Raw genomic sequence first — 26,523 nt, forward strand, 5'->3', positions numbered from 1 at the left:
AATTTATTAAACTCCTAATTGTGTGCACAGAACTCTGCTAAGGATACAAAGAAGGCAAGAGATAGTTCCTGTCTCAAGTTTACAATCAAATAGGAGAGACAAGCAAACAAACATACATAAGTTCCATACAGGATAAATAGGAAAGAATGAATGGAGGGAAGTTGCTAGAATTAAGAGATTTAGTGAAAGGTTTCTGTAAAAGGGTGGGATTTTAGTTGAAACTTGAGGGAAGCCAGAGAATCCAAGAGGTGAAGATGAGAAGGGGCAACATTCCAGATATAGGGGCAAACAGAAAACTCCTGGAGCCCAGAGATAAAAATATCTTATTCCTGAATTGCCAAGAGGCTGGTATCACTGGATGGAAGAGTATGTGGGAATATGGAGTAGAAGGTATAAGAAGAAAGGAAAGATTCGGGGAGTCTTTGTTATGAAGGGGTTTAAAAACAAGAGTTTTTAAAAAAACTCCTTTTTTTTAAAAAAAAAAAAACAAACCAGAGTTTTGTTTTTTACTTTGGAGGTGACAAGGAACCACTGGAGTTTATTGAGGATGAGGTTAATAACACGATGGCGTATCTGCTGTCTATAAAACACTGTCTCTTTAAAGTGGTTTGTTAAGTATTACAGAAACTTCCCCAAAGCCTTGTTGTTTCCCATAGGCGAGTGTCGGCTTCCTTTGACTTCTGATTAGCAAGCAAGTGAAATAATTGAAAAAGGAACCTATTTTTAATGACAATTAGGCCATAGGAAACTTTGATCTTCTGTGCTAGAAGGTGGTTACTTCAGTGCTCCCTTTTAGAGAGAGCCAAATTAATTTTCATTTAAGGAGATGGAATTGCTTTTGAGAACTCATGTGTTTAATTAAATACAGGGCAGGACATTTTGGTGGTTGTGCAGGGATCTAGGTTGGCCCTCAGAGGCAATCCTATTTCTTAGGTCCTGGTGACTTCCTGATTTGAATTGGAATTGGTTTCCTTGGGCGTTGGGGCCTTTTTATATTTTCCCTTCAAATGGAAGACTTTGTGTTAGCATCCTTCCAACATGATGGGAAATCCAGCTTGTCAGGAGGCAGTGTCATTTACAAAGTGAGAAGCTCCCACAGGCAACTCACCCTTCCAATCTAGGGATTGTTAATGCACTTAGACATGTTTCGTGGCAGGCCATCAATATGGCGCCATATTAATAGGAATGAGTTTAGAGATGCAAAGTCCTGCATTCAGGTTTTGATTTTCATTTATGGGCTGGCAGAATTTGAGCAAATCCCTTTTTTCTTCCTGGATCTGGCTCTTGCTTTGCAAAGTGAGAGGAATGGACTTGTTGATTCTGAAGATTATCTCTATCATCTCTAACATTTCATAAATCTCTTATGCCCTTCAGCAGAATGATAATAGGGGAACAAAGATTCTAGGAGGCTCCCTCATGGACCAGTAAACTCAGTGTTGACTTATTAGGGTTCTATGTAGGTAAATGTGTATGGAAAGCATATTTTTTATTGTTTTTTATTTTAATGTTTTTAAATTTTTTCTGGTTATATATATATACTAATTTTTTAAAATAAATATTTCTTTATGAATCATGTCAGGAGAAAAAATCAGAACAAAAGGGAAAAACCCATGAGAGAAAGAAAATAGAAGAAGAAAAAAAGTGGATATAACATGTTGATTTACCTTCATTTTCCATAGTTCTTTCTCTGGATGCAGATGGAGTTTTCTATCCAAAGTTTATTGGGATTGCCTTGAATCCTTGAACCACTAAGAAGAACCAAGTCTTTCATAGTTGATCATTGCACAATCTTGCTGTTACATTTTGTATTTCCTGGTTCTACTTTTTTTGCTCAGCATAATTCGTGTAAATCTTTCTAGGTTTTTCTAAAATCAGCTTGTTTATCATTTTTATAAAACAGTAATATTCTATTACTTTCATATACCATAACTTATTCAGTCATTCCCCAATTGATAGGCAATTACTCACTTTCCACTTCTTTGCCACCACAAAAAAAGCCATTACAAACATTTTTGCAAGTCTCTTGAAAGAAATCTGTTTATCTATCTGTCATTTATCTATTTATCTTTCCATCCATCATCTATCTACATGTAAACACACATATCTGTGTATATGCAAATACTCATAATATATACATATATAACACATTATATTGTGTCAAAAATGTTAATACTAATGCCATACTGTTTTTAGGCTCAAATCTCCAAGAAACAGTTTAGTATTTTTAGTGTCATTCAGTTATTTTTTTAGTCATGTCTGACTTGTTATAATCCCATTTGGGGTTTTCTTGAAAGATACTGGCATAATTTGCCATTTCCTTCTACAGTTTATTTGACAGATGAGGAAACTGAGAAAAGCAGGAGAAAATGACTTGCCCAGAGTCACACAGCTAATTTTTGAGGTCACATTTGAACTCTGGTCTTCCTGACTTCACACCAGGTATTCTCTTCATTATACCACCTAGCTGTATCATTAATGCCACAGAGTTTAATATAGAATGAATTTTTATGTAAATTATTTCTAATTTGGAAAGCGGGATGTTTGGAAAGAGGGATGTACAATTGTCACAGTCTTCCATGCCCTCCAATATGACTCTCTACCCCAAGAACATTTCAGATAACATTTATTGAAATTTTGAAAAAGGAAAAGGTGTGTTAAAATACAACCGAGGCTAGCATTCCACAACTGAGCAATCGGGTAACTGTGCTTTTAGGCTCAGGTCTCCAAGAAATAATTTTATTTAATACATCATCAATCTATATCCAAACTATTTCTAGCTTAGAAAGAGATGTACAAATTGGTACATGGTCTCTGGGATGATTGTCTGCCCCAGGAAGATCTTAGATAATATTTATAGGTATCTTGAAAAGGAAAAGGACATGTTAAAATATAATCTAGGTTAAAATACAATCTAGCAACTAGTTCATTATTGCATTTCTCCTGGATCTTCACTTCAGGATTTAAAGGGACTTCCTCCTTTCCACTGATATCCTAATCCTTCTCAATGGAGAAGGGCAGCTCCTAACTTTAATAACTTCAGATAGGTATGTGCAGGGGTGGGGTGGGGGGTTGGAGGGGATGCTGTAAACAAGACAGAAGTCAAATTTGGTTAGCAATCATAAAATCTATGGAAAGTAACAACCTCCTCATTTGAACGAGATCCAAAAATTTTGTCATTGATGTCAATGACTCCCTTTCCTATATTTCTTTTCTTAATTTCATTTTATGTCTGTTGGGCTGTTTTTGTTTTTGTTTTTTTTACATATCTCTGAAACATGCACAATACTTTCCTTTATAACAAAGAGAAATAGTCAGTAATGGAACCCATTAAATGTGACAGTTGACTCACTTCTCTATCAAGAGGAAGGATATATTACAGTTTCTGTTGTCAAGGATAAAACTTTTCATTGCTGTGAATCTGAATTCAGCTTTTTCTGAATATTGTTTTCATTTTCCATACAAGAGTTATAATATATAGCTTTTTTGTTCTACATCAATTTATGGAAATCTTCTTATGTTTCTCCAAATTCTTTACATCTATCATTTATTATAGTGCTATAATATTTTATTATATTCATATACCACATTTTAGTTAGTTGTTCTGCAATCAATGAGAACCCACTTTAATTTCCAATTTGTTATTATTTTTTATTTTTAATACATTTCATTTATTTCATAAAAGATATCCCAATTACATGTACATTTTTCTTTAAATCTTATTTATTTAATATTTTCCCAGTTACATTTAAAATAATTTATTAACATTTTCTTAAACTTTTAAGATTTTTCCCTTATCCCCACCCCCAGCCTTCATTCTGAAACCAGATGTGAAGTTATGCAAAACATTTCCATAAAAGTCCCATTGTGAAAGAAAACACAGATCTCCCATTCTAATAATAATGGGAATAAACCCATTGGGTTAATTTAATTTAATGGGGAATAAAATAAATAAAATAAACCTCAAGAAAAATAAAGTTAAAAAAGAGAGAGAGAATATGATTCAGTCTGTATTCAGACAGAATCAGTTTCTTCTCTGGATATAGGTAGGATTTTTCAACATATGTCCTTCAGCATAGTTATGGATCATTGTACTGCTAAGAATAGCAAAGTCATTTATAGCTGGTGGTCATGACAGAACATTGCTATTACTTTGTACATGGTATCTTTCACTTTGCTTAGTTCATGGAGGACCTTCCAGGGTTTTTTCCCAAGAACATTCTGCTCATCACTTCTCTTAGACCAACAATATTCCATGACAATCATAAATCATAATTTATTCAGCTATTCCCTAATTGTACATTTTTAACATTCATTTTAAAAATTTTTGAGTTCCAAATTCTCTTTCTTTCTTTGATCCCTCCTCCCTTGTTGAGAAGGCAAACAATCTGCTATTGATTATACATGTGAAGTAATATAAAACATGTTTCCATATAAGTCATGTTATAAAAGAAAGTACGGATATGAAACAAAAAAAAGAATTATAAAAATATGCTTCCATTTTCACTTAGAGCTCATCAGTTCTCTCTCTCTCTCTCTCTGGATGTGAATAAATTTTTCATCATGGGTCCTTTGAAATTACCTTGGATCATTGGCTTGATCAGAATACCTAAATCAATAATAGTTGATCATCATATCATCTCATCAATAACAATATTGCTATTAGTGTGTGCAGTGTTCTCCTGGTTCTGCTCACTTCACTTTGCATGAGTTCATATGTCTTCCCAGGTTTTTCTGACACTATTTCTATTCCACAATTTGTTACAGTACAATTATAAATCACAACATATTCAGCCATTCCCCAGTTGATGGACATTCCTTCAATTTCCAATTTCTTGCCACCATAAAATGAGCTGCTTTTGATATTTTTGCATAAATATGTCTTTTTTATTTTTTGGTATCTTTGGGGTATAGACCTAATAGTGGTATTGTTTGTTCAAAGGGGATGCACGGTTTTATAGCCCTTTGTTCTCCAGCATTCTTGGATTAATTCCCAATTCCACCAACAGTGCATGTGTTCCAATTTTTCACATCCCCTTCAGCAATTGTCATTTTTATTTTCTGTCATGTTAGTCAATTTGATAGACATGAAGTGACATCTCAGAGTAATTGCTCTAATCAGTAGTGATTTAGAGTGTTTTTTTCCACGTGGATAGCTTTGGTTTCTTTTTCTGAAAACTACCAGTTCATATCCTTTAGTATTTATTAAGTGGGAATAATTTATTTTGTTTTAAATAAATTTGGCTCAATTCCCTATATATTTAAGAGAGAAATCTGCTTTAAACACCCCCCCCCAATTTCTTGTTTTCCTTCTAATTTTGACTTTAGTTTCCTTTGTACAAAAGCTTTTAAATTTCATGCAATTAAAATTATCCATTTTATTTCCCATGATTTTTTTCTATCTCTTGTATGGTCATAAATTCTTCCCTTATCTATAAATCTGACAGATACTTTTTCCTATGCTCCCTTAATTATATTAACAACCTTTATGTCTAAATTGTTTATTTATTCTGATCTTATCTTGATCATTTTTATTACATTGACTCAGCCTATCCATGAACAATTAATTTTTGTTTAATTGTTTAGATCTGTTTCTATTTCTGTGAATAGTGCTTTATAATTGCGTTCATGTAATTCATGGGGTTTGTCCCAAATATTTTTTATAGTATCTATCATTATTTTACATGGAATTAATTTAAATAGAATTTAAATATCTCTTCCTTCTGGATTTTGTTGGTAGTATATAGAAATGCTGATGATTTATGTGAGTTTATTTTATGTCCTGCAACTTTCCTAAATTATTAATTGTTTCAACTAGTTTTTAGTTGCTTCCACCATCATGTCATCTGCAAAGAGTGACAGTTTTGTTTCCTGATTGCTTATTTTTATTCCTTCAATTTCTTTTTCTTCTCCTATTGTTATAGTTAGCAAATCTAAGTACTATATTTAATAACAGTGGTGACAATGGTCCTCTTTGATTCACCCCTGAATTTATTGGGAAGGCTTCAGGTTTATCTCTGTTACAGATATTGTTTGTTCTTGGTTTTAACCCATTTGTTGCTACAAAATGTGCTACAGTTATATATAGGACCTTCCTCTCTACATTATTTTTTACCTTATTGGGATTTATATGCCAAGTAATCTTGATTTCTCAGAAGTTAATGTTCCTTGCTTTCAATAAAATCTTCAACTGTCTCATTAAAGCATGAAGGTGATTCTGGCAGGTTCTACTTTCCAATACCTCTCTCACTCGTTCTTCTCTTTTTCCTTCCTATGCACCCATTACCCTAGTTCAAATGTTCATCACCTCTTGCCTTGACCACTGTAATACTCTTGTCATTGCTTCCCTTTTACTATTCTCTCTCTACTCTAATCCACCATTAAAGCTTTGAGATAAGAAAGACACCACTGGCTTAAGGGCTAATATTTTGGTTTCTGAATGTAAGTTCTACAATCAGTTGTCTGAGGAGAGTTCAATCAATGCCTTTCCTAACCTATTTCAAGGCACTGGGGGATGTTAAGGAATAATTTCAGGGAGGGTACATTTATACTTTTAGGCTTTATATCACATTTCATTTATACCTCTCATTCCATTTATTCTTTATAAATTTATATATAAATTAAGTAGCAGAATATTCATTCTGGAGTGAATATTCATTCATTATGGAGTGCAGGACCTATAGTCAGGAAGACCTGAATTCAAATATGACTTAGACATGTACTAGTTTTGGGACCCTAGGCATATCCCTTAATCTGTTTGCCTTGATTTTCTCATCTGAAAAATGAGGATAATAATAGCACCTACCTCCTATGGCTGTTGTGAGGATCAAATGAGATAATATTTATTTAAAAACTCTTAGCACAGTGCTTTGGACATAGGAGTAGCTGTATAATAATAATCATTATTATATAACAATATGTAATAGGTTAATACTAATATAATATAAAATAAAATTATAGATAATATACAATAAGTATTAATAATCATAATTCTTATTACTTGTTCAGGATCTGAAGCAGAATTTGAATTCAGGTCTTCCTGATCTTACAAACACTTAGCTGACTCAATTACTCATTAATGAGGGGAACTGTGTCTATCTGGAGAATCCATCCTGGCTATTTACATCAGCTCCTTCCTTGGATTGGTCCATTGGGAGCCTAGATTATAGTAAACAAGATTCGTCCAAAAAGGAAATTGGTTGTTGCCAGAAGGGTTCTTATATCAAGAGAATTTTGCTTGGCTTATTATTCTCCTCTTCTTGTTTAGTCTTCCTCATTGGGTGCCCAGAGGCTCAGTTCTTAGAAAATTATCCTCTACTCCATTTTTCCTATTATAATTTCTCTCCCATTAGCAGCCATCTAGCAGAAGTCAATTCTTTATTGACTTAATTTCTGAATCACAGAGTGGGGCAGGATAATACTTCTCTGAGATCTTAGCAATTTATCTGAGAGTCATAAAGTAGAAAATAAGCTCAGAGACCATCTGTTTTAAACACTATCTGAAGAGAAATTTAGATTTAGTCCAACTCCTTTATTTTACCAGTGAAACAGAAAAGGTAAGCCATAGGCTTCTAGATTTAGAGCTACAAGGGACCTTAGAGGTTATTTGATCTAATCCTCACATTTTACAATGAGAAAACTCACAGAATTTCTCAGAAAGGTCAAGTTATTTGCCTAGGGTCACACAGCTCATATACAGCAGAGTTAGAATTTGAACAGAGTCCTATTATTCCAAATACCTTTTCATGACACGTGTTATTTCTTAGTTTTAGTTTACATCTAATGCTCTTTTTTTGATATTTTTTCACCAATTAATTAGTTAAGTACCAGAATTTAAGAATGCCTCAAAGAATTAACATACACCAATTATATATACCAATCAATCTGTCAATAAATATTTATAAAGTGTTTATTATGTGCCAAACATTGTGCTAGGCTCTGGAGAAAGTAGGATGAAAATTTTATTTCAAAATAGAATTATGTGTGCTTGTAATCATTTGTATTTAAAGTGTATATTCACAGATGGCAGAAATTATAGTAAATTATGGCATAATTATAAAACATCATTAAAAATTCTTGCATCAATTTGTCTGGGTCTTCTGATGGCACGAACGACCTTTCTGCTTTGGGAAGGAGAAGGGGCTGCATTTCACAGCCATAGTCAACCATGGACCTACTAGGGTCTTCCATTTTTTATTCCTTGTAGTGCCAGATCAGGACCTGAAAATATATAATAAGTATATAGGGAAAAGATATAAAATATTTTTTGTTGAATTAGGCTTAGGGTGAAAAAACAGGATATGAATCAGCAACCTAGCTTTCTAGTGATTGGCACAAAAGGGTTAACTCTGGAAGAAGACAATATCTCTGTCCTCTTATATCTCATGCTTCTGTTTTTGGGCTCAGGGCACAGATTTCATTTGGAGGAGGGGGTCAGACAGATGGAACAGAAGTGGAATGAGACTGTCTTTGGCTGGAAGTGAGACGAGGAAGAGATGATGAACTGATGTACAGTGATGATAGTAGGAACAATAAAATAGCATGTGTAACAACTATAAGATTGTGATGAGGATGACCTTTCTAGACTTACTGTTCATCACTCTCCCTTACATATTCTCTGCCTCTGTTAAGCAAACTGATTCATTATTTCCACATAATCCTCTAACAATAAGTGTCTGTTACACAGTGGGAGGAGGTGGGAAATATTTTCCCTTCTTTTTCCTTTCTCTTTCCTCCCTTCTCCCTTCTTCACTAAAGAGTTCCTCTCATGAGACTCATACATACTGTAAGACAAGTTCAAGACCTTGCAAATCTACCTTTCAGCTAGAGAAGATCTCCTTTCTTTAACTTTGTCCCCCATTTTGGTATCCTGGAGGAAAATTATATAAGGCTTAGTTTCTGCTTATGTTCAAGGGTCTCCCCAAAATGGTTGTACCGAAGAGGTACAAATCAGATATGGGACAGTTATTTATTTCCTATGCACATAAGACTGATAAAATAAAAGCAATCAATAACTTATATAACTACTGTATATCATCTACTGGAAGATTGAATCATATGGGACTAGTAGATAGATAATCCATTTTTTTTATCTTGGTTCTGAACAGTCCATACAATTCCTAGTCAATATCTTCTGTTAACAGGCTAGGGTTTGGACCCATCCGTCTCTTGGTTTTTCTTTCCTTCAATGAAGGAACTTATCAGTACTTAATTCTACCTGAAAGACAAAGGACTGCTTGAATTCCCCATGTCACCTCTAAGCTAAGAAACATAGATTTCGAGAATTCTGTTTAGTCACTAAATAGAGAAAAGAAACACAAAGTTAAAAAGCCAATACAAGGCCCAGGTGCAAGCTGACCCAGCTGTCATGTAATAGGTACCAGGTCTTCCTCCACCCCTCCCACTCCCACCCTCAATTACATGTCTAGTAAAAGTGACAACTTGCCACGTAAGAGAGTCAATAGAAAGAGCATCCAAGATGGAGTTGCTCCCTTTTTAAAGGTCCACTAAGTCATTGGCTCTTACTGCTTAGTTGCCAATAAGCCAAGAAGAGAAAGCTTCAGTATCACAAAGGTGCAGAAGTGCTTAGTCACACAATGCTGGCAAGAAAGAGCCAGCCATTCTCAAAGTACCCAAGAATGAGCCAGCTTGTGGGGTTGGAATCAGGAAGGACAGCATTGAAAATGCTGTTTTCAACCCCTTTTGCACTTATACTTATGCTCTTGCCTCCCTTCCCATCTTCTCTTAGCTACTTCCTAGAATTCTTATTTTCTTTCAGTGTTTAACTCAGTTGCCATATCCTTTGAAAAGTCCTTTTTAGGAGTGCTCTTCAGTTTTTTACATAACCTTTAAAATATATATATATATATATCCCTTCCCAGCTCTCCCCAGAGAGCTATCCCTTGTGACAAAGAATGAGTGAGAGAGATGTGTGTGTGTGTGTGTGTGTGTGTGTGTGTATGAGAGAGACAGAGACAGATAAACAGAGAGAGATAGAGAGAGACAAACAAAGAGAGACAGAGAGAGGGAGAGAGGGGAGAGAGGAGAAAGAGAGACAGAGAGAAGGGAGAGAAAGACAGAGAGAGGGGAAGAAAAAAACAGAGAGAGAGAGAGAAAGGAAAGGAGGGGGAGAGAGGAAAGGAGGGAGACAGAGACAGAGACAGAGAAAGAGACAGAGACAAAGAGACAGAGACAGAGAGACAGAGACAGAGAGATGGAGACTGAGACACAGAGGCAGACAAAGAGAAAGACAGAGAGAGGAAGGGGGAGAGAGAGAGAGAGAGAGAGAGAGAGAGAGAGAGAGAGAGAGAGATTGACAAACACATCAAAGAACTTAATGGTTTAGAGAGACTTAATTTTCCAATCCTGAAAAGAAGTGAAGAAGATTCATTTTTTCCTTTCCTTTGAAGAACAAATCTCATTATTACAAATGTACAACATTCTGCTCAGTGGATGAGGGAAGTGTGCAAGAAGGGACAAAATTTGGAATCGAAAGTTTTTAAAAACTAATTCAAAAATTTAAATACAAAACAGTCTACTTTTTTGTTTTTTCTTTGTAGTTCTTTCCCTTTACTTTGCTGACGTGAGGGTATCTATTTTCCTGGTTCTGCTTACCTCATTTTTTATAAGGTCATATAATTCTTCTAGTACTTCTCTGAATTCTTCACATTAACTGTTGCTTCAGAGAATTAATATTCCATGGCATTCATGCACCACAATGTCTTTCCATGTTCCCTAACTGATAGCTTTTTGCTTTATTCACAATTCTCTGTTACAACAAAAAAAAGCTCTGCTCTAAACATTTTGTTGTATATGGGATTTTTCTTTTCATCTTTTACCTCCTTCAGCCTACCATCCTTAACACCTTACCCACCTATATTATATTTATCTGTTTGCATGTTATATATTCCACCCTACTCTCATCCTAATCCCAGTAAAATGGAAGAACCTTGAAGAAGTACTTGTAGTGTAGTTCTAGTGCTCAGTACTTAATAGTACTTAATAAAAACTTGTTAAATTGCAAGATGTCTTAAAATTTCTTAACCTACAAAAAAAATCAAGATTAATCTTTAACCCAAAGGAAAAGTTAAAGCATTTAGCTTTTCTTCCTATTTGCATCAATATTGTTATAGGAGTAATTTTTTTCTTATTGAGTTTAAACATGATAATATTTTCCTGTAAAGACTTCATGACTCTTTGCAGGAGATATTGAAGGTGATATTCTTATTCAAATCCAGGCTGTTCTAGAAGGTTCCTGAGTCCCCTTTAATTGAAATTCTAGCATTCTGGGATTTTTCTTTCAAAATGCCTTTTGAGATTCCAAGGTATAAAGGGAGAACACAGTATTCTCCTCCACCATTCCAAGGGCATTGTACCATAACCAAGACAAATAAGAAATTGTAATATAATTTGCTTCTCTAACTGTACCATTCTGTCTTCGATATTGCTGGAAACTCTATGGAATATTTACACTTCAGCAGTCCAAAAGGGTTTAAGCTGTCAGACAAAAAGTAATGGATGTCATCATCTGTATGAAAAATCAGACCTCGTTCTTGAAACCTTAACTTGACTTTGCACTTTAAGGAAGACAAAGCGAATGCTTCCTAAATTGATTTACTTGGTCTTTGCTTGCTCATTCTTCAGCTGGTTAATTCCAATTGTTGGGTAACTGGCTTCCCCTTGACTTCGGGGAGAAAGTTGTTCTTCTATTTGACCCATTCATTTTTGCTTCCCAGGCAGTGCTGTTTCTTTCTGTTCAGAAATAGTTTCTGTTGGTGTGGACTAAAGAGAGCTTGAATAGATTGTAGAACATAGAATGTTAGAGCTGGAAATGTCCTTAAAATGTAGAATGTTAGGGGGGTGAGAGGCCTTAGAACATAGAGCATCAGATCTGGAATCTTACAGCACAGAATGTCAGAGGTACAAGGTTACCTTAGCACATGGAATATTAAGGTTAGAAGGGATCTTAGAGCATAGAAGCAGACTTGGGATTTATTTAACTGTTTCAGTCATGTCCAACTCTTTGTGACCCCATTTGGGGTTATCTTGGCAAAAATACTGGAGTGTTTTGCCATTTTCTTCTTTAGCTTATTTTACAGATGAGGAAACTGAGGTAAATAGGGTTAAATGATTTGCCTAGGGTCACATAGCTAGTGTGTGTTTTCTAGTGTCTTCTAGTACTTCTCTGAATTCTTCACATTAATTGTTGATTTAGAGACTTAATATTCCAGAGCATTCATGCAACACAATGTCTTTGCATGTTCCCCAACTGATAGCTTTTTGCTATCCCTGAGGATGGATTTGAATTTAGGAATATGAATCTTCCTGACCACAGTCCTGGCACTCTATTTACTGTACTACCTAATGTTAGGACATAGAATGTAAGAGTTGGAAAAATGGCCTTAGGTATCAATTTGTCTAAACCTGATTTATAGATAAATTAAAATGAAGAGAAGTGTCCAGCTATATGGGACAGACTTCCTTGTGAGATAGTAAGTTTCCTATGCTTGAAGGTTCTCAACCAATGTCTGGATGACTTCTTTCATTCAATTCTATGTGTGCTTATTAAACACAGATTCTAGGCACTGGATATACAAAGGTAGAGATAAAACAGTTCCTGTCCTCAAGCAGCTGACATGTTAAGAAGGATGGCACATATTTATTTATTTATTTTCATAATTATAACTTTTTATTGACAGAACCCATGCCAGGGTAATTTTTTACAACATTATCCCTTGCACTCCCTTCTGTTCCGACTTTTCCCCTCCCTCCCTCCACCCCCTCCCCGAGATGGCAAGCAGTCCTATATATGTTAAATATGTCACAGTGTATCCTAGATACAATATATGCATGCAGAACTGAACAGTTCTCTTGTTGCACAGGGAGAATTGGATTTAGAAAGTATAAATAACCCGGGAAGAAAAACAAAAATGCAAACAGTACATTCATTTCCCAATGTTCTTTCATTGGGTGTAACTGCTTCTGTCCATCATTGATCAATTGAAACTGAGTTAGATCTTCTCTTTGCCAAAGAGATCCACTTCCATCAGATATACATCCTCATACAGTATCGTTGTTAAGTATATAATGATTTCCTGGTTCTGCTCATTTCACTCAGCATCAGATCATGTAAGTCTCACCAATCCTCTCTGCATTCATCCTGCTGGTCGTTTCTTACAGAACAATAATATTCCATAACATTCATATACCACAATTTACCCAACTATTCTCCAATCGATGGGCATCCATTCATTTTCCAGCTTCTAGCCACTACAAACAGGGCTGAGGATGGCACATATTTAATGTGAAGAATAGTTTGATTATAGTAGAATTGGTTTTCTAAGGACACAATGAGAGGGGAGAAATGAGTGAGTTAAGGACACAAGAGGGCTGGAGCTGGTGTGGATGGGTACAAGGCAGCAGGATCTGAGGGTCAGGATAGGGAACCTTAGCCTGGGCTATCTACCACTGGATCCTAGGAAATCCGAATGAATCCATAGGGTAAAAGATGATCACATCCTTTGCTGACATGACTGTGATAGAGTTTTGATTGTTCAACAACAGCAAGGGACAGGAGGAATGTATGAATGAACATAGGGCTCAGTGGACCCTGGGATCCTAGTCTTTGAAAAGAGCATGTACATTTGAGGTGCTCACTGTCCAGTCACCTGCTAAGTGAGCTCAGCTCTAAGATCCTCACTCAAATTAAGCTTCTGCGGAGTGATACCTTCCTGCATTAACAATAAAACCTGTTCTCTTATATTTTGGTAATATTCTATTACTTTGAAAACATTCTTGGGAATCTTAGACAAAAAAGTGCAAAACCAGGAGCCTTGGGACTTTAGTCTCTGGCAAGCCATCTGGGGACATTCTCAGGGCATCAATCAAACCCCATAATCATTATATTTATTATCTTACACATGCTACCTCCTCTCTCTATCTCTGTCTGTCTCTGTCTCTGTATATCTCTGTCTCTTTGTCTCTCTCACATGATTTGCACAATGACTGAATAATGATGATATATGAGACACTCCCCACGACTAGCTGTGTTATTTTTTGCTCTCTGCCTCTCCTGGCAGAGGGTAGTGCCCAGAACTTTTAATTGACAGCTTGGTACTAGATGTAGCCTTACATCCCAAGAGATGATATTTGTAAAGTATAGTATGAATGTTAATTATTATTATTCATTTGTGTATTCATTTATTTATATATTACTTCCATCCTTTACTTTGTTATTATTATTCATCCAGTTTTATGTTTCATCTAGATTGTGATTTTTTATCATGGAAGTCTTTCCATAAACATAGATAAGATTTCATCTCTAATTTTATAATCTTTAGGGAGTTGTTTGGGACATTGATAGGCTAAGTAACTTGCCCATGGTCACATGACTAATATTGAGGTGTTAGAGGGAGATCTTCCTGATTTCAAGGACAGCTCTCTAGAAATCTGGGTAGATAGATGGATGATAAATGGATGACAGTTGACTTTATTAACAGATAGAAAGAGGTACTTGTAAGAATATCTATATCTATATCTCCATAGGAACTACATATATTTGTATATCCTGTTTACCACAGTGTTCATCCCCCTACAAGACTTGAACTCCTTTAGAGATGAAATCACAATTTTCTTGTCTTTTTTCTTTTATCCTCCATACCTATAAGTATGAGGCAATGAAGTATAGTAGAGAAATGATCTGGAAGTTAAGAAGACTTGGATTCAAGTCTTGTCTCTGAAACATACTGTCTGAATGACCCTGCGCAAGTTATTAAGTCTTACTCAGCCTCAGTTTCCTCCTCTATAAAATAGGGTCCCTTATCTTTTTAAAAAATTATTATAGCTTTTTATTTACAAAACATATGCATGAGTAATTTTTCAACAGTGACCCTTGCAAAACTTTCTGTTCCAACTTTTCATGGGGTCCCTTATCCAAAGGAGTTTCTTCCTTGAAAAATGTCTATTTAGGCTGGACTAAATTCAGGACCAGTGATTAGGGGTTGTCAGGGGCAATCCGACTACCTAGGTTCTTAATCAGGGTCCTGGACTCTCTCCAATGGGATATGATAACACTATTATTAGTAATAATGTTGGAATAAATTGCTAATAAGCACATCATATAATTAGTAAATACATTAGTAATAATGCAATTATTAGTAATGAGGATGAGAGGCAGTGTGGTATGGTATAGTAGACAGAGGAGTGATTATTTGTAAGCCCAAAAGGTCTGTGTTCCTGTCTCATCTCTCACAGGTACAATATTGGTCATGTGACTAAACCCTACAGTGCTCCCAGCTACTTTTCTAAGACTATAGATGCATTTTAGAGAAGATGCTCCCTAAATTGGCAGAGAAAACTTCCTCACCTGGGAGTTTTCAAAATATGGAAATTACAAGTTCAATCCCTGCTTCTATCCTAGTAATCATAGCTAATATTTATAACACTTTAAGGTTTACAAAGTACCTCCTTCACTATAGCTCAAGGCAGGCAGGAGGTCCAAATTACATATTTCTATTATTCATGATTCCCCTTAGAACCAGAATATGGCTTCAAGATTTTTTTTTAATCTACCACTTAACCTCATATCCTCGGCTCCCAATCTCATATCTTCCTTGCTGCATGGAATTATTTCTCTTTTCTGCCTTTTCCATTATCTCCGGGCACCAGGGAAACGGATGTTAATGAAAACTGTAAATGATCTGTTTGGGGGTTGACAAAGTCAGCTTTGAATACAGATACTCTTAATGATTATGTGTATGTAAGAAAAGGGGATGGAGAATGGAGAGAGGCTCAGAGCTTCCAGACCAGGTAGTCATTTTCTAAAGACTCTGTACCATTCCACCATTCTTTAATAATCCTTTGGCCTTTATAAACCTATGGTCCCTCGATATTCTCTTTCACTGACTAAAACACTCCTACTACTCGTAGGACCACTAGTACTACTACTATTACTATTAATAATACCGCTGCTACTGCTACTGCTACTGCTACCACCACTACTACCATTACTACCATCACTTTCACTACCATTACCACTATTACTATTACTACTGCTGCTGCTGCTATTGCTACTCCTAGGACTAGTACTGAAGTACTGGTATTGCTACTACTACTTCTGTGCTACTACTCCTACTCCTACTCCTACTCCTACCACTACTTCTACCACTATTATTACTGCTACTACTACTACTACTATTGCTGTTGTAATTAAGACTACTAACTGCTACTGCTGCTGCTGCTATTGCTACTACTACTAGTACTACTACTCCTGCATTTATATGGCTCTTTAAAGTCTGAAAAACTCTTTAAGTGTTATATCATTTAAACCATCAATGAGCATTTGAATGAGAAGGACCTGGACAGATGAGAGGGACTTTGTGGACATAGAATTCATAAGATGGAGGCCCAATGGAAGTAGGGCAAAATTTAGCCAAAGGGTCTAGGTCTGCATACTAATTCTGGTGCTTAGTACCTGTTCAACCTTGGACAAGTCACTTATCCTGGCTGAACCTCAGTTTCCTCATCTGTAAGTTGTGAAAGTTGGACTGGATGGTCTTTAGGGTCATGTGCAGCTCTAGGTTTATGATCTTCGGATCTCCTTTGAGGGCATAAACACCCTTTATTTCTCTGGTTCCTTCCTCGACATGACCTTCACAAAATAAGATTTTGATTTTATGGGGTGGGAGTAGAGAGAGAAAGGGGAAGAGGAGGAGGAGGAGGAGAAGGGGGGAGAGAGAGACAGACAGAGACAGACACAGAGAAAAGAGGAAGGGAGGGAGGGATAGGGAGAGAGACAGAGGAAGGGAGGGATAGGGAGAGAGACAGAGGAAGGAGGGATAGGGAGAGAGACAGAGGAAGAAGGAGAAAAGAGGGGAGAGAGAGAGAGGAGAGAAGGGAAAGCGAGGGAGGGAGGAACAACAAAACGGAGAAGGGGGGATCCCTCTCTGCCATGTTTATCCACTGCCTATTTGCGAGAATAGAAGTTTTGCAAGCTTGCAGAGCTGACGGACAACTGAACTGCGAGTAGATAAAAAGTCTTCCTTTTATCTGAATGCCTCATTAGGAGGGATACAACGTGGGACGAATTGTTCCCATTTGGGGATTGAATTACTGTCCTATTCAGCTGATACAAAGAAGCTATTGGTCCCGCTTAGGTAGCACATGAATAAGTAACTAGCCTTCCAGGGAGAGAGGCAGAAGGAGTCCTGGCTCTGGAGGTGAAGAGGCCGCCGCCGTGCACGAGGGGCCGGGTTCCGGCCACATCCAGGGTTCGGATCAGAAAGAACTCGGGCGGTCCAGGCGGCTAGGACTGTGTCGCAGGCCAGGTTACAGCGCGCAGTTCGTAAGTACGGGCATTTTTCCGGAAAGAGCCGATCGGGGAGCCTGGTGGGCTGACGCTGTGATCCACGGTGAGGGAAGGGAAGCAGCAGAGGCTTTGGCCAGAGATCGCCGACTCCGGGTTCGAATCCCCGTCGTGATGAGTTTTATCCCATGAGCCCTTGCAGAAGGGACTAGTCCGGGGATCTATTTTGTTCTCCGTGTGGGGGTGGAGGAGGCTGAGGACTCTTGCAGTCCCTTCTAGCCGTAGATCTATAGATCAATGATTCCAACGTGGATTTGAAGAGAGAGAGAGAATGTGTTTTCAAATCTTACCTCTCCGCTTTTCCCGGCTCTGAAGGACTTCTTCCTTCACTAGTCCGAGCCTCATCTGTAAAAAGAAGGCATTGCAACTGGAAATAGAGAGCTGGGATCTCTGTTCAGATAGTCTCCACTGAATTAGGGGCTGCTGGGTGCAGCCCGAGACCTGGGGGCGGGCCGGATGACAGCCTGGGGGAATCCACGCGGAGTCCCGGCCTTAACACTCGGAACATTTAATCCCAGGTGCTCAAGGCAACATTTGTTCTGACTCTGTCTGACGTACAGCATCGTGTTACATGCAGGCTAGTCCCAGTTTCTCTTCTCATCCTTACCCAGTGGCTAAGCAGGGGGCTGAATAAGCAGCAACATTTCTTTAGAGATTTAAAGTTTTGCAAAGCTCTCAACAGGCACAGTCTCACGTGAACCTTGGTGGTCAGAGTGCCGGACTGGGAGTCAGGAAAACCTGGGTTCAGATACCCCATCTCTGTCACTTACCAGCTCTGTGCCTGGGGCACTCATCTATAAAATGAGGATCTGATCAGTGCTATGAAGTTGTCTCAGTTTCCCTGTCTATACAATGGAGCTAATAATACTCGTAGTAACTTCCTCAGGGATTTTTTTGTTGTTGTTCAAATGAGATAATGTGTATAAAGTGTTTTGCAAACTCTGAAGTGTTAGATATACTGCATGTTCCAAAAGCCTTAGTGAAGTTTTTAGCTTAATAACTTAAAACAGCACTAAGACTTTTGGGATATCCCATATAGGTTTTTTTTTTTTTTTTTTTTTTTTTTAAGGGGATGTATATGATTTGACCTATGGTTTTACTTTCCACCAATGCCAGTCATCAACTCCTTTGTAATTTAAGAATTTTTGGTCATTAGAAATTAATAGCTAACCACTAACATTTAAATAGAGCACTTTTTGGTATTCATACACAGACATACACACACACACTTACACACAGATATATGTGTGAGTATATATACATATCATATCTCTCTCTTCCTCTCTGAATCTGACTCTGTCTCACTCTCCTGTTCCCTCCTCCTCCTTCTCTTCTTCCTCCTCCTTCTCCTCTTCCTCCTCCTTCTCTTCTCTTCTCTTCTGTCTCTCAGACACACACACACACACACACACACACACACACACACATTCTTACTCACAAAATCAAAATTTTCCAGAACAGAAAATTGAGATCCAGAGAAGTACCTTATCCAGCATTGAACAGTCAATATGTGTCAGAGAGAGAATTTGAACTTATATCTTTCTGACTCTGAGACCAGATTTCTATCCACTATAACATGCTTCTTCTCTAATAAAAATAATAGTTATTAATTATAATTTTAGAAAAAAAACAAAATAATTTATTGCATAATGTATAATAAAACAATTTATTATGTATAATATATAATAAACATATAAAATGCTAGGTGGCTCAGTGGATAGAGGTGTTGGGCTTGGACTCAAAAAGACTCATCATCATGAATTAAAATCTGTTGTCAAGATACTTAATATGTGTGTGATCCTGGGCAAATCACCTAATATTGTTTGCCTCAGTTTCCTCATCTGAAAAATGAGATGGAGAAACAAAAAAAAAACAAACGAAATCAGGAAAAGTTGTACTTTACTAAAAATGACTGAACAACAACAAAAAAATAATGCTTTATTAGAAATAATTATTTTTATTGTAGAAATCAAGTCACCCCAAGGATGGAGATCTTGCCTTGAAGTCCAGGGTTGAGACCCCAATGTCTTGGCTTTTTATTCTGCCTCTGGCATCTAATGGCTGTGTGATCCTGGGCAAGCTACTTTGCCTCTCAAGGTTCAAGGCAGTTCTCTATGACTCTAAGCTACAGAAGGATCACTGATCTTCCTTAGGTGAAGGAATCACCTCACTAAAGAGCTAGAAATATCTCTCTATATAGAGAGAATCCCTGTTCTAGACAAGAAAAAAAACTCCACTATCTTTAGCAGAATGCTAAGACTGAGCTATTTAAACTTTTCAGAGAATTGAGAAGATGAACAACATTATTCTTTCAAATCAGCCTTTGTGGAGTGTTGCTCCTATTTATGAAGTTCATGGACATGAATATTTTTCTGAGCGTCAGAAGGCTAGGAAGGCTGCTTGTCTCTTCCAACCAGAAAATTCATTTTCATCTTCTCCATGTAGAGAAAATCCTGCCATAGATGGGTAAACAAAGTAGACAGGACTTATGTTACCCAGGAAGGATTAGAAAGCCAGACCTTTTACTCAGGAGAATTCATGTCATGCTCTCAGCTGAGGGTGTTTTTCTAGAGGCGAGCAGGTGGGTGGTGTTTTATGTTTCTCCAGGTAGTTTATGACAGGCAGTAAAAATACATCAATAAATCTTTATTTTCAGACCCAGAGTAGCCCGATCAGCTCTGTTAATTAAAACTTTGTCTGAAGTGGCATTTGATAGTTCAATAGTCACTGCTTTTGATTCATTAGGGGTTGGTTTTATTCAACCCCTCCAAGGCACTGCTGGCTTGACTGCTTCTGAATTAATAATAGCCACACTTCCAGCTTCCCATAGAGAGAAGTCTTTCATCTTTTAAGAGTTTTACAAACCCCAACAACTCTTCTGATATCCTGGTGAGGCAGGGCCTGTTTTCCTTATGGGAAGAGGCAGCATAAGGTTATAAGACCTTGTTTCCAGTGTGGTTCTGATCTGTACTGGCTGCGTGACCTTAGAGGAAAGCCTACAATCTCTCGGAACCCCAGAAATTGTGTAGTTGAACTGGTAAACCAAAGGATGAAAACTAGGGAGGGAGGCCAGAGAAGAGATGACAGATGAAAGGGAAAGGTGAGGATGAAAAGGTTTAACAGGACTGAGACGTAAGTCAAGATTAGCAGTTAGTTTGCATGGGGATAGAGTTCTGGACATGGAGTCAGAAAGTTGTTTGTTAGGCCATGTTTGGTTCTTTGTGACCTTATTTGGGTTTTGCTTGGTAGAAATATTGGAGTGGTTTGTCATTTCCTTTTCCAGCTTGTTTTACAAATGAGGAAACTGAGGCAAACAGGATTAAGTGTCACACAGCTAATATGTGTCCTAGGCTGGATTTGAACTAATGAAAATGATTCTTTTTAAATCCAGGCCCAGAACTCTATCCATTGTACCATAAAACTGACCCAGTGGGGGTGTGAATGGTCCTATAGAAATGCTATTATTGTTAGCTACTTCTATAAGGATAAGAAGCTGTGCTCAGAGAGGAGTGTTAGAATTCTATTTTATCTGCAGAGAAGAGTTAAGGCTGAGGGTTGTGTTAATGGCATGTCCGGCCCTGTATGTGGGTATGAGCCAAGCAATGATGGAGGTCATGGAAGATTAGCAGACTGATGACCTGGGAAGTCAAGGTGGTTAAGGGGACATTGATAAGTGGTTCAAAATGGGCAACTAGGGCAATGGTTAGCACAAAAAGGAAAGCCAGTAGACGAGACTGAACTTGAAAAAGGAGGGAAGATAACCTGGGGGGTCAGTAGATAATTGCAACAAGGAGAAAAGGTGCCAAAGGGACAGTCTCTAAATGGGAACAAGAAGCAAAGAATATGATTTCTTCTGGATGAATGCTCCAGGGGGCATGAGAGAAGACATATCTATACAAGAACTCAGTTCTACTCCATCATAGCTGATAGTCTCCTCTGTCCTCCCATTCCATTCTGTCATCTGCAGTCATCATGCTATTTTTTAAAATCCAGCATATGCATACATATTTATACAATTATCTTTCTGCACAAGAAAAATCAAATCAAATAGAAAAAAATGAGAAAAAAATAAAATGCAAACAAACAAAAACAAAAAGCGTGAAAATGCTATATTGTGCTCCACACTCAATTCCCACAGTCCTGTCTCTGGGTGCAGATGGCTCTCTTCATCACAAAATCATTGGAACTGGCCTGAATCATCTCACTGTTGGAAAGAGCCACATCCATTAGAATCGATTATCATATAATATTTTTGTTGCCATGGACAATGATCTCCTGGTTCTGTTCACTTCACTTAGCATCAGTTCATGTAAATCTCTCCAGGCCTCTCTAAAATCATTCTGATTCTAGAGTCCAGCCACACTGGCTCTATTCCTTCACACTCAACTTGTCACTTCCTGTCTCTGTGACTTGGTACTGGTCCTACTCCATGCATCCTCATTCACAATCCTTGCAATTCCTGTTTTCCTTCAAGACTCAGTTCAGGAACTATCTTAGTCACCTCTCATGCTGAAGCCTTTTCCTCTCATTTCCCCATGTATCTAATTTATATATATCTCATTATAAAAATAAATCGTTTTTCTCATTATATGTAAGTTCCTCAAAAACCGTGAGTGTATTCTCACTACACTGTAAATACTTCATGAATTTTGGTTGATCTATTGGTACTGTCTTTCTGATAGGATATAATCTCCTTGAAGAAAGGGAGCCTTTTCCTTTTGTCATTGAATGTACATAATTGAGTGATTAAAATATAGTAGGTGCTTAATAAATGATCATGTTCGAGTAGCTTTTCTATTGTTGAATTCTTTCCCTTATACACAGACCTCTTCTACTTTTCTCTCTATACTGTGAGGTTTGGGAATGGAAAGTGGAATATTTAGCTTTTGGTTCTTTTTCTGAAAGAGCTGTAGTTTCCATTTGTCCTTGTATATCCTCCTCATCTTATCAAATTATTGTTGTGAAACTGAAAAGAAGAGACACTCAGAGAAAGAGACAGAGATAGAGACAGAGAAATCAAGAGAGATGCACACAGATGGTGATACAGAGAGATACACAGAGAAAGAGAGACAGAGAGAACAGAGATAGAAATAGAGAAGCAGAGACACACACAGAGACAAAGTCGCAGAGAGACACACAGAGAGAAAGACAGAGAAATAGAGACAGAGTTAGGAGAGACAGAGAAACACAGATATGCACACAGAGATGGAGACACACAGAGAGAAGAGAGATAGAGAGATAGACAAAGAGAGACAGATAGACACACAAAGACACACACAGACAGACACATAAAGAGAGACATACACAGAGAAAGAAAGAGAGAGAACAGAGATAGATAGATAAAAAACAGAGAGACAAAGACACACAGAGGTGCACACAGAGACAAAGACCCAGAAGGACATTTAAAGAGATACAGAGAACAACAAAAATAGAGACAGAGAAAGACAGAGATGTACACAGAAAGAGATGGAGACATAGAAACACATAGAGAGATGCATACAGAGAAAGAGATAGAGACAAAGAGAGAGACAGACAGACAGAAAGAGGCAGAAACAGACAGTAGAGAAATGGAGAAAGGCAGAGAGACAAAGACTTAGACATAGATAGACATACACACACACAGAAAGACAGAGACAAAGACAAAAATAAAGAAATAAACACTGACACTCATAGTCACGCCCACAGAAAGAGAAAGAGGGAGGAAGAAAGACACACACACACAGACATAGACACACAAAGAAAGTGTAAGCCCCTTGTTATGTGCTAATGAAGGGAACATGAAGGGTTAATCGAATTTAGAGATTACTGCCCTAGAGTTATTGGGGAGAAATGAGAAACGACGGATCATTTGCCTTAACCAATTTGCCAGTGTTTATTGATTTTTATTAATTAATTCAGCCAATAATCAGACTGCCCATAAGCCACTTGGCCTCTGGTCATGTTGCGTAATTATAGATGCTTCTAACGGAAATTCTAGCTAAGTAATGAGTTGTTGGTCCCTGTCCAGATTCCAGAATACCTTACAACTAATGATGGTGATGGTAATTGGCATGTATATGACTCCTCACAGTCTCTAAATTACTTTATATCCATTACCTTATTAAAATCTCACAGCAATCCTAGGAGGAAATGGCTCCAAGTATTATATCTTCTTGCAAATGCTAGATCTGAAACTCGGAGAGCCTTGCCTATGTCACATATCTTATAAGTATCAGAGGGAGGATTAGAACCTGTGCTTGTAAGGTCCCTCTTTTGACTAGTGCTGATAATCATTGGATCTTTAAACTATTCCTTTGGGCAGGCATGTAACATCAGAAAGAGGACTCAAGAATCTGTGAAACCTTTGGTTCAGTATTTCTGCAAATCCTTTGCAGTAATTTAAAAATAATGACATTCACTTTTATTTTAAATGCATGATTAGTTCAGATAGATGCTGGACTGACTTAGGAACTCCTGAGTTCAAATTCTGCCTGAGACATTTACTAGCTCTGTGAGCAAGTAACTTAATTTCTCTTAATTTCCTCATCTACAAAATAGAGGTATTAGGAATACCTGTGATGTGGACTTGGAGCTTACTCTCTTCCCTGGCTATTATCAGACATAGCTGAGACCCAGACTATCCAGTTTGTAGAGAGTGCTTTGAAAGACTGGAATTCTGTCAGCCTCCATTGTCTATCCTTCCAACCCCTGGGTATCTGTAAGCAATCTTTGAGATATTAATTAGCATATCTTTAGACAGGTCTGGGGTTTGGTCATTCGAGTATATTTCATCTGACTCCTCTTTGGTCTCTCCCTCTGAGTTACCAAATTCTTCCCTGGTACTTCCCCTTCTCCCTTGAGAAATCCTTGAGGTTGTATTCCCCCCTAAAGATGTACCCACGATGAAGATCTTTGCTATATCTTTTTCGGGACTAAGCCCACTATGAAGTATTCTTTCTTTCTGTCTGTTTCTCTGTTCTCTCTCTTTCTTTCTATCTCTGTCTCTCTGCCTCTGTCTCTCTCTGTCCCTGTTTCTGTTTCTATCTCTCTGTCTCTGTCTCTCTCTGTCTCTTCCCCTTATAGTGTCCTCCATTTAATGGTGTCTTTTTCCTTACAATAGCTAACTCTGGTTAGTCTGCTAAACATCTCTATGAATTTAAGCTGACAATCAATGGCGCACACTCAGGCCTCAGAGAATATTCCTTTAATGTATTCTTCCAAACTCCTTTCCTTGGTAACCCCATTGCTCTCCCAACTCTATTTCATATTTGCTGCTCCTGGTGCCTATTTTACCTCTCCATTTGTTCTGTAACCTTTTTTCCTAAATAAACTTACCTTTTGGCAAAGAGAATGGCCATTGTGAATTTATCATGTTTATTTTGAACTAGGAATTGCTACCTTGACCTCATTACCTGTCTTCCTAGATGGCTGTGAGAATCAAATTATATAACATGCAAAGTTTTTCCAAACCTTACAGGACTGTATTTGTCCTGTAAATGCTAGTGACGTATTAGTAGTTTTCAGATGTGCAAAATGCTTTCCTCACAATTAGATATGTAAGATAGGTAATACAAATATTATCACTCCCATTTATGGATGAAGAAACTGAGACTCCAAGAATTTAAATGAATTGCTCACCAGCACATAGCTAATCAGTATCTGATTTTCAATTCAAACTGTAGACTCCTGATTCCCATCCAAGTACTTTATCCTCTTAAGTCACTGGGATGTGGCGCTGAGGATTTTTTTTTCCTCATGCAATAAGTCAAATTTTGGGGCATGGCTATTCCTTATAATGACTGATATTATAGATAAAGGATTAAACTCTGGATTTAGAAAACATGGGACCAGATCCAGTCTGTATGACCATGGGCAAGTCACTCAAACCTAATTTCTTCATCTACAAAATGGGCAGTATAAATAGCTATCTCTTTTTTCCATTACAAGGAAGCAGAACAAGCGAAAGCCCTGAGCTAAGAGACCAATTTTGCTTACCTTGCTCTTTGATCCACTTATTGTATATTAAATCCATTGAGCTCGATGCCTGCATGAGAAAAAAATGGGTTCAATAATTTCTTCTCTTGCTAACCTTATAAGGGTAGTGAGAAGGCTAAGTGAGAGGAAAAAATGAAAGATAATTTCCATCTGGTGATATGTTCCTGTTTTTCTTCCCACAGTTCAGAAATGATCTGTACTTGCAACCTGCAGTCCCCCAGAAAGCCTTTGGTCAGTTCCGACTTTTAGAAGAGCGGCCGCGGATTTCCCCAGCCCATGTACCTGCTCTGAACCCAGATCCTCACCATTGGAGCCTTGCAGTAAGTTCTCTTGGTGATCCCTCTCAGAGGCATCAAATGGATGGAACCTTTGCCTGAGAGCTCTGTCTGTCCACTTTGGGGATGGATTCCTTGTGTATGTGATGCTAGATGCAAACTCCTTCTAGAACTGACATACCAACTTTGAATTGGAAAACTCTAGGTGCAAATACTACCTTAAACACTTACTATGTAACCTTGAGCAAATGAATTAACTTCCACTAGCCTCAGTTTCCTCATCTATAAAATGGAAGACTTAGATTTGATGCCCTCTTGGTTTTCAATTGATGATCTTGTGATAGTGTCCTGGCTGTGTAAAGTTTACCACTGGTTATGTTTCTTTTCCTAAAAGGAATCCCATGTTCAATAATATTGGTACATGTGTAAAATGTTTTTCTAGCCCAGGATCCCAAGTTGCAGAGTTTGAAAGGCTCATATATGTTGTCTTAAGAAAGATAGGGGTTCCCCCAGATAGTGGTGAGGGCACATACTCATCAACCTAGGTATCCCACTGAGAATCCCACTTTTGGACTTTTCCAGGTTGGAGGAAATAGCTGCAGGGACCCAAGCCCTTAAAAACTGTCTATTAACCTGAATTGCCGGGAGAAAAAGGAATGTTCTCTTTTTGTTTATGGGTGACTCTATCCTTCATTTTCAGATGCCTATTTTTCTCTGTCAAGACAATTGCAAGTAGATGATTTATCTGATTTTCTTTCTATATGAAGAAGGCTATGCTTAATTTCACTAGAACCTGGCTTAGGGCAATTTTCCTTAATGCAAAAAGTAGACCAGATTCACAGGCAGAAGTCCAGTAATATCCTCATTGGTATGGTGCATAAAGTGCTAAAGTCTGAGTCAGAAAAACATGGATCC

At 37.6% G+C, this 26,523-nt stretch overlaps 1 protein-coding gene across 9 annotated transcripts in view; it reads left to right on the forward strand.

The window, feature by feature from the left end:
* RIMBP2 (RIMS binding protein 2) overlaps positions 1-26,523 on the forward strand; it is a 489,205-nt gene that overhangs the window by 167,894 nt on the left and 294,788 nt on the right. For all 9 annotated transcript variants that reach the window (XM_031948402.1, XM_031948398.1, XM_031948399.1 and 6 more), the window contains exon 7: positions 25,516-25,653. In XM_031948402.1, coding sequence (XP_031804262.1) covers positions 25,516-25,653 — 138 coding nt within the window. The remainder of the gene's footprint in view (positions 1-25,515; positions 25,654-26,523) is intronic.

This window comes from Sarcophilus harrisii, chromosome 1 (assembly GCF_902635505.1).
Source record: "Sarcophilus harrisii chromosome 1, mSarHar1.11, whole genome shotgun sequence".
Classification (NCBI taxonomy): Eukaryota; Metazoa; Chordata; class Mammalia; order Dasyuromorphia; family Dasyuridae; genus Sarcophilus; species Sarcophilus harrisii.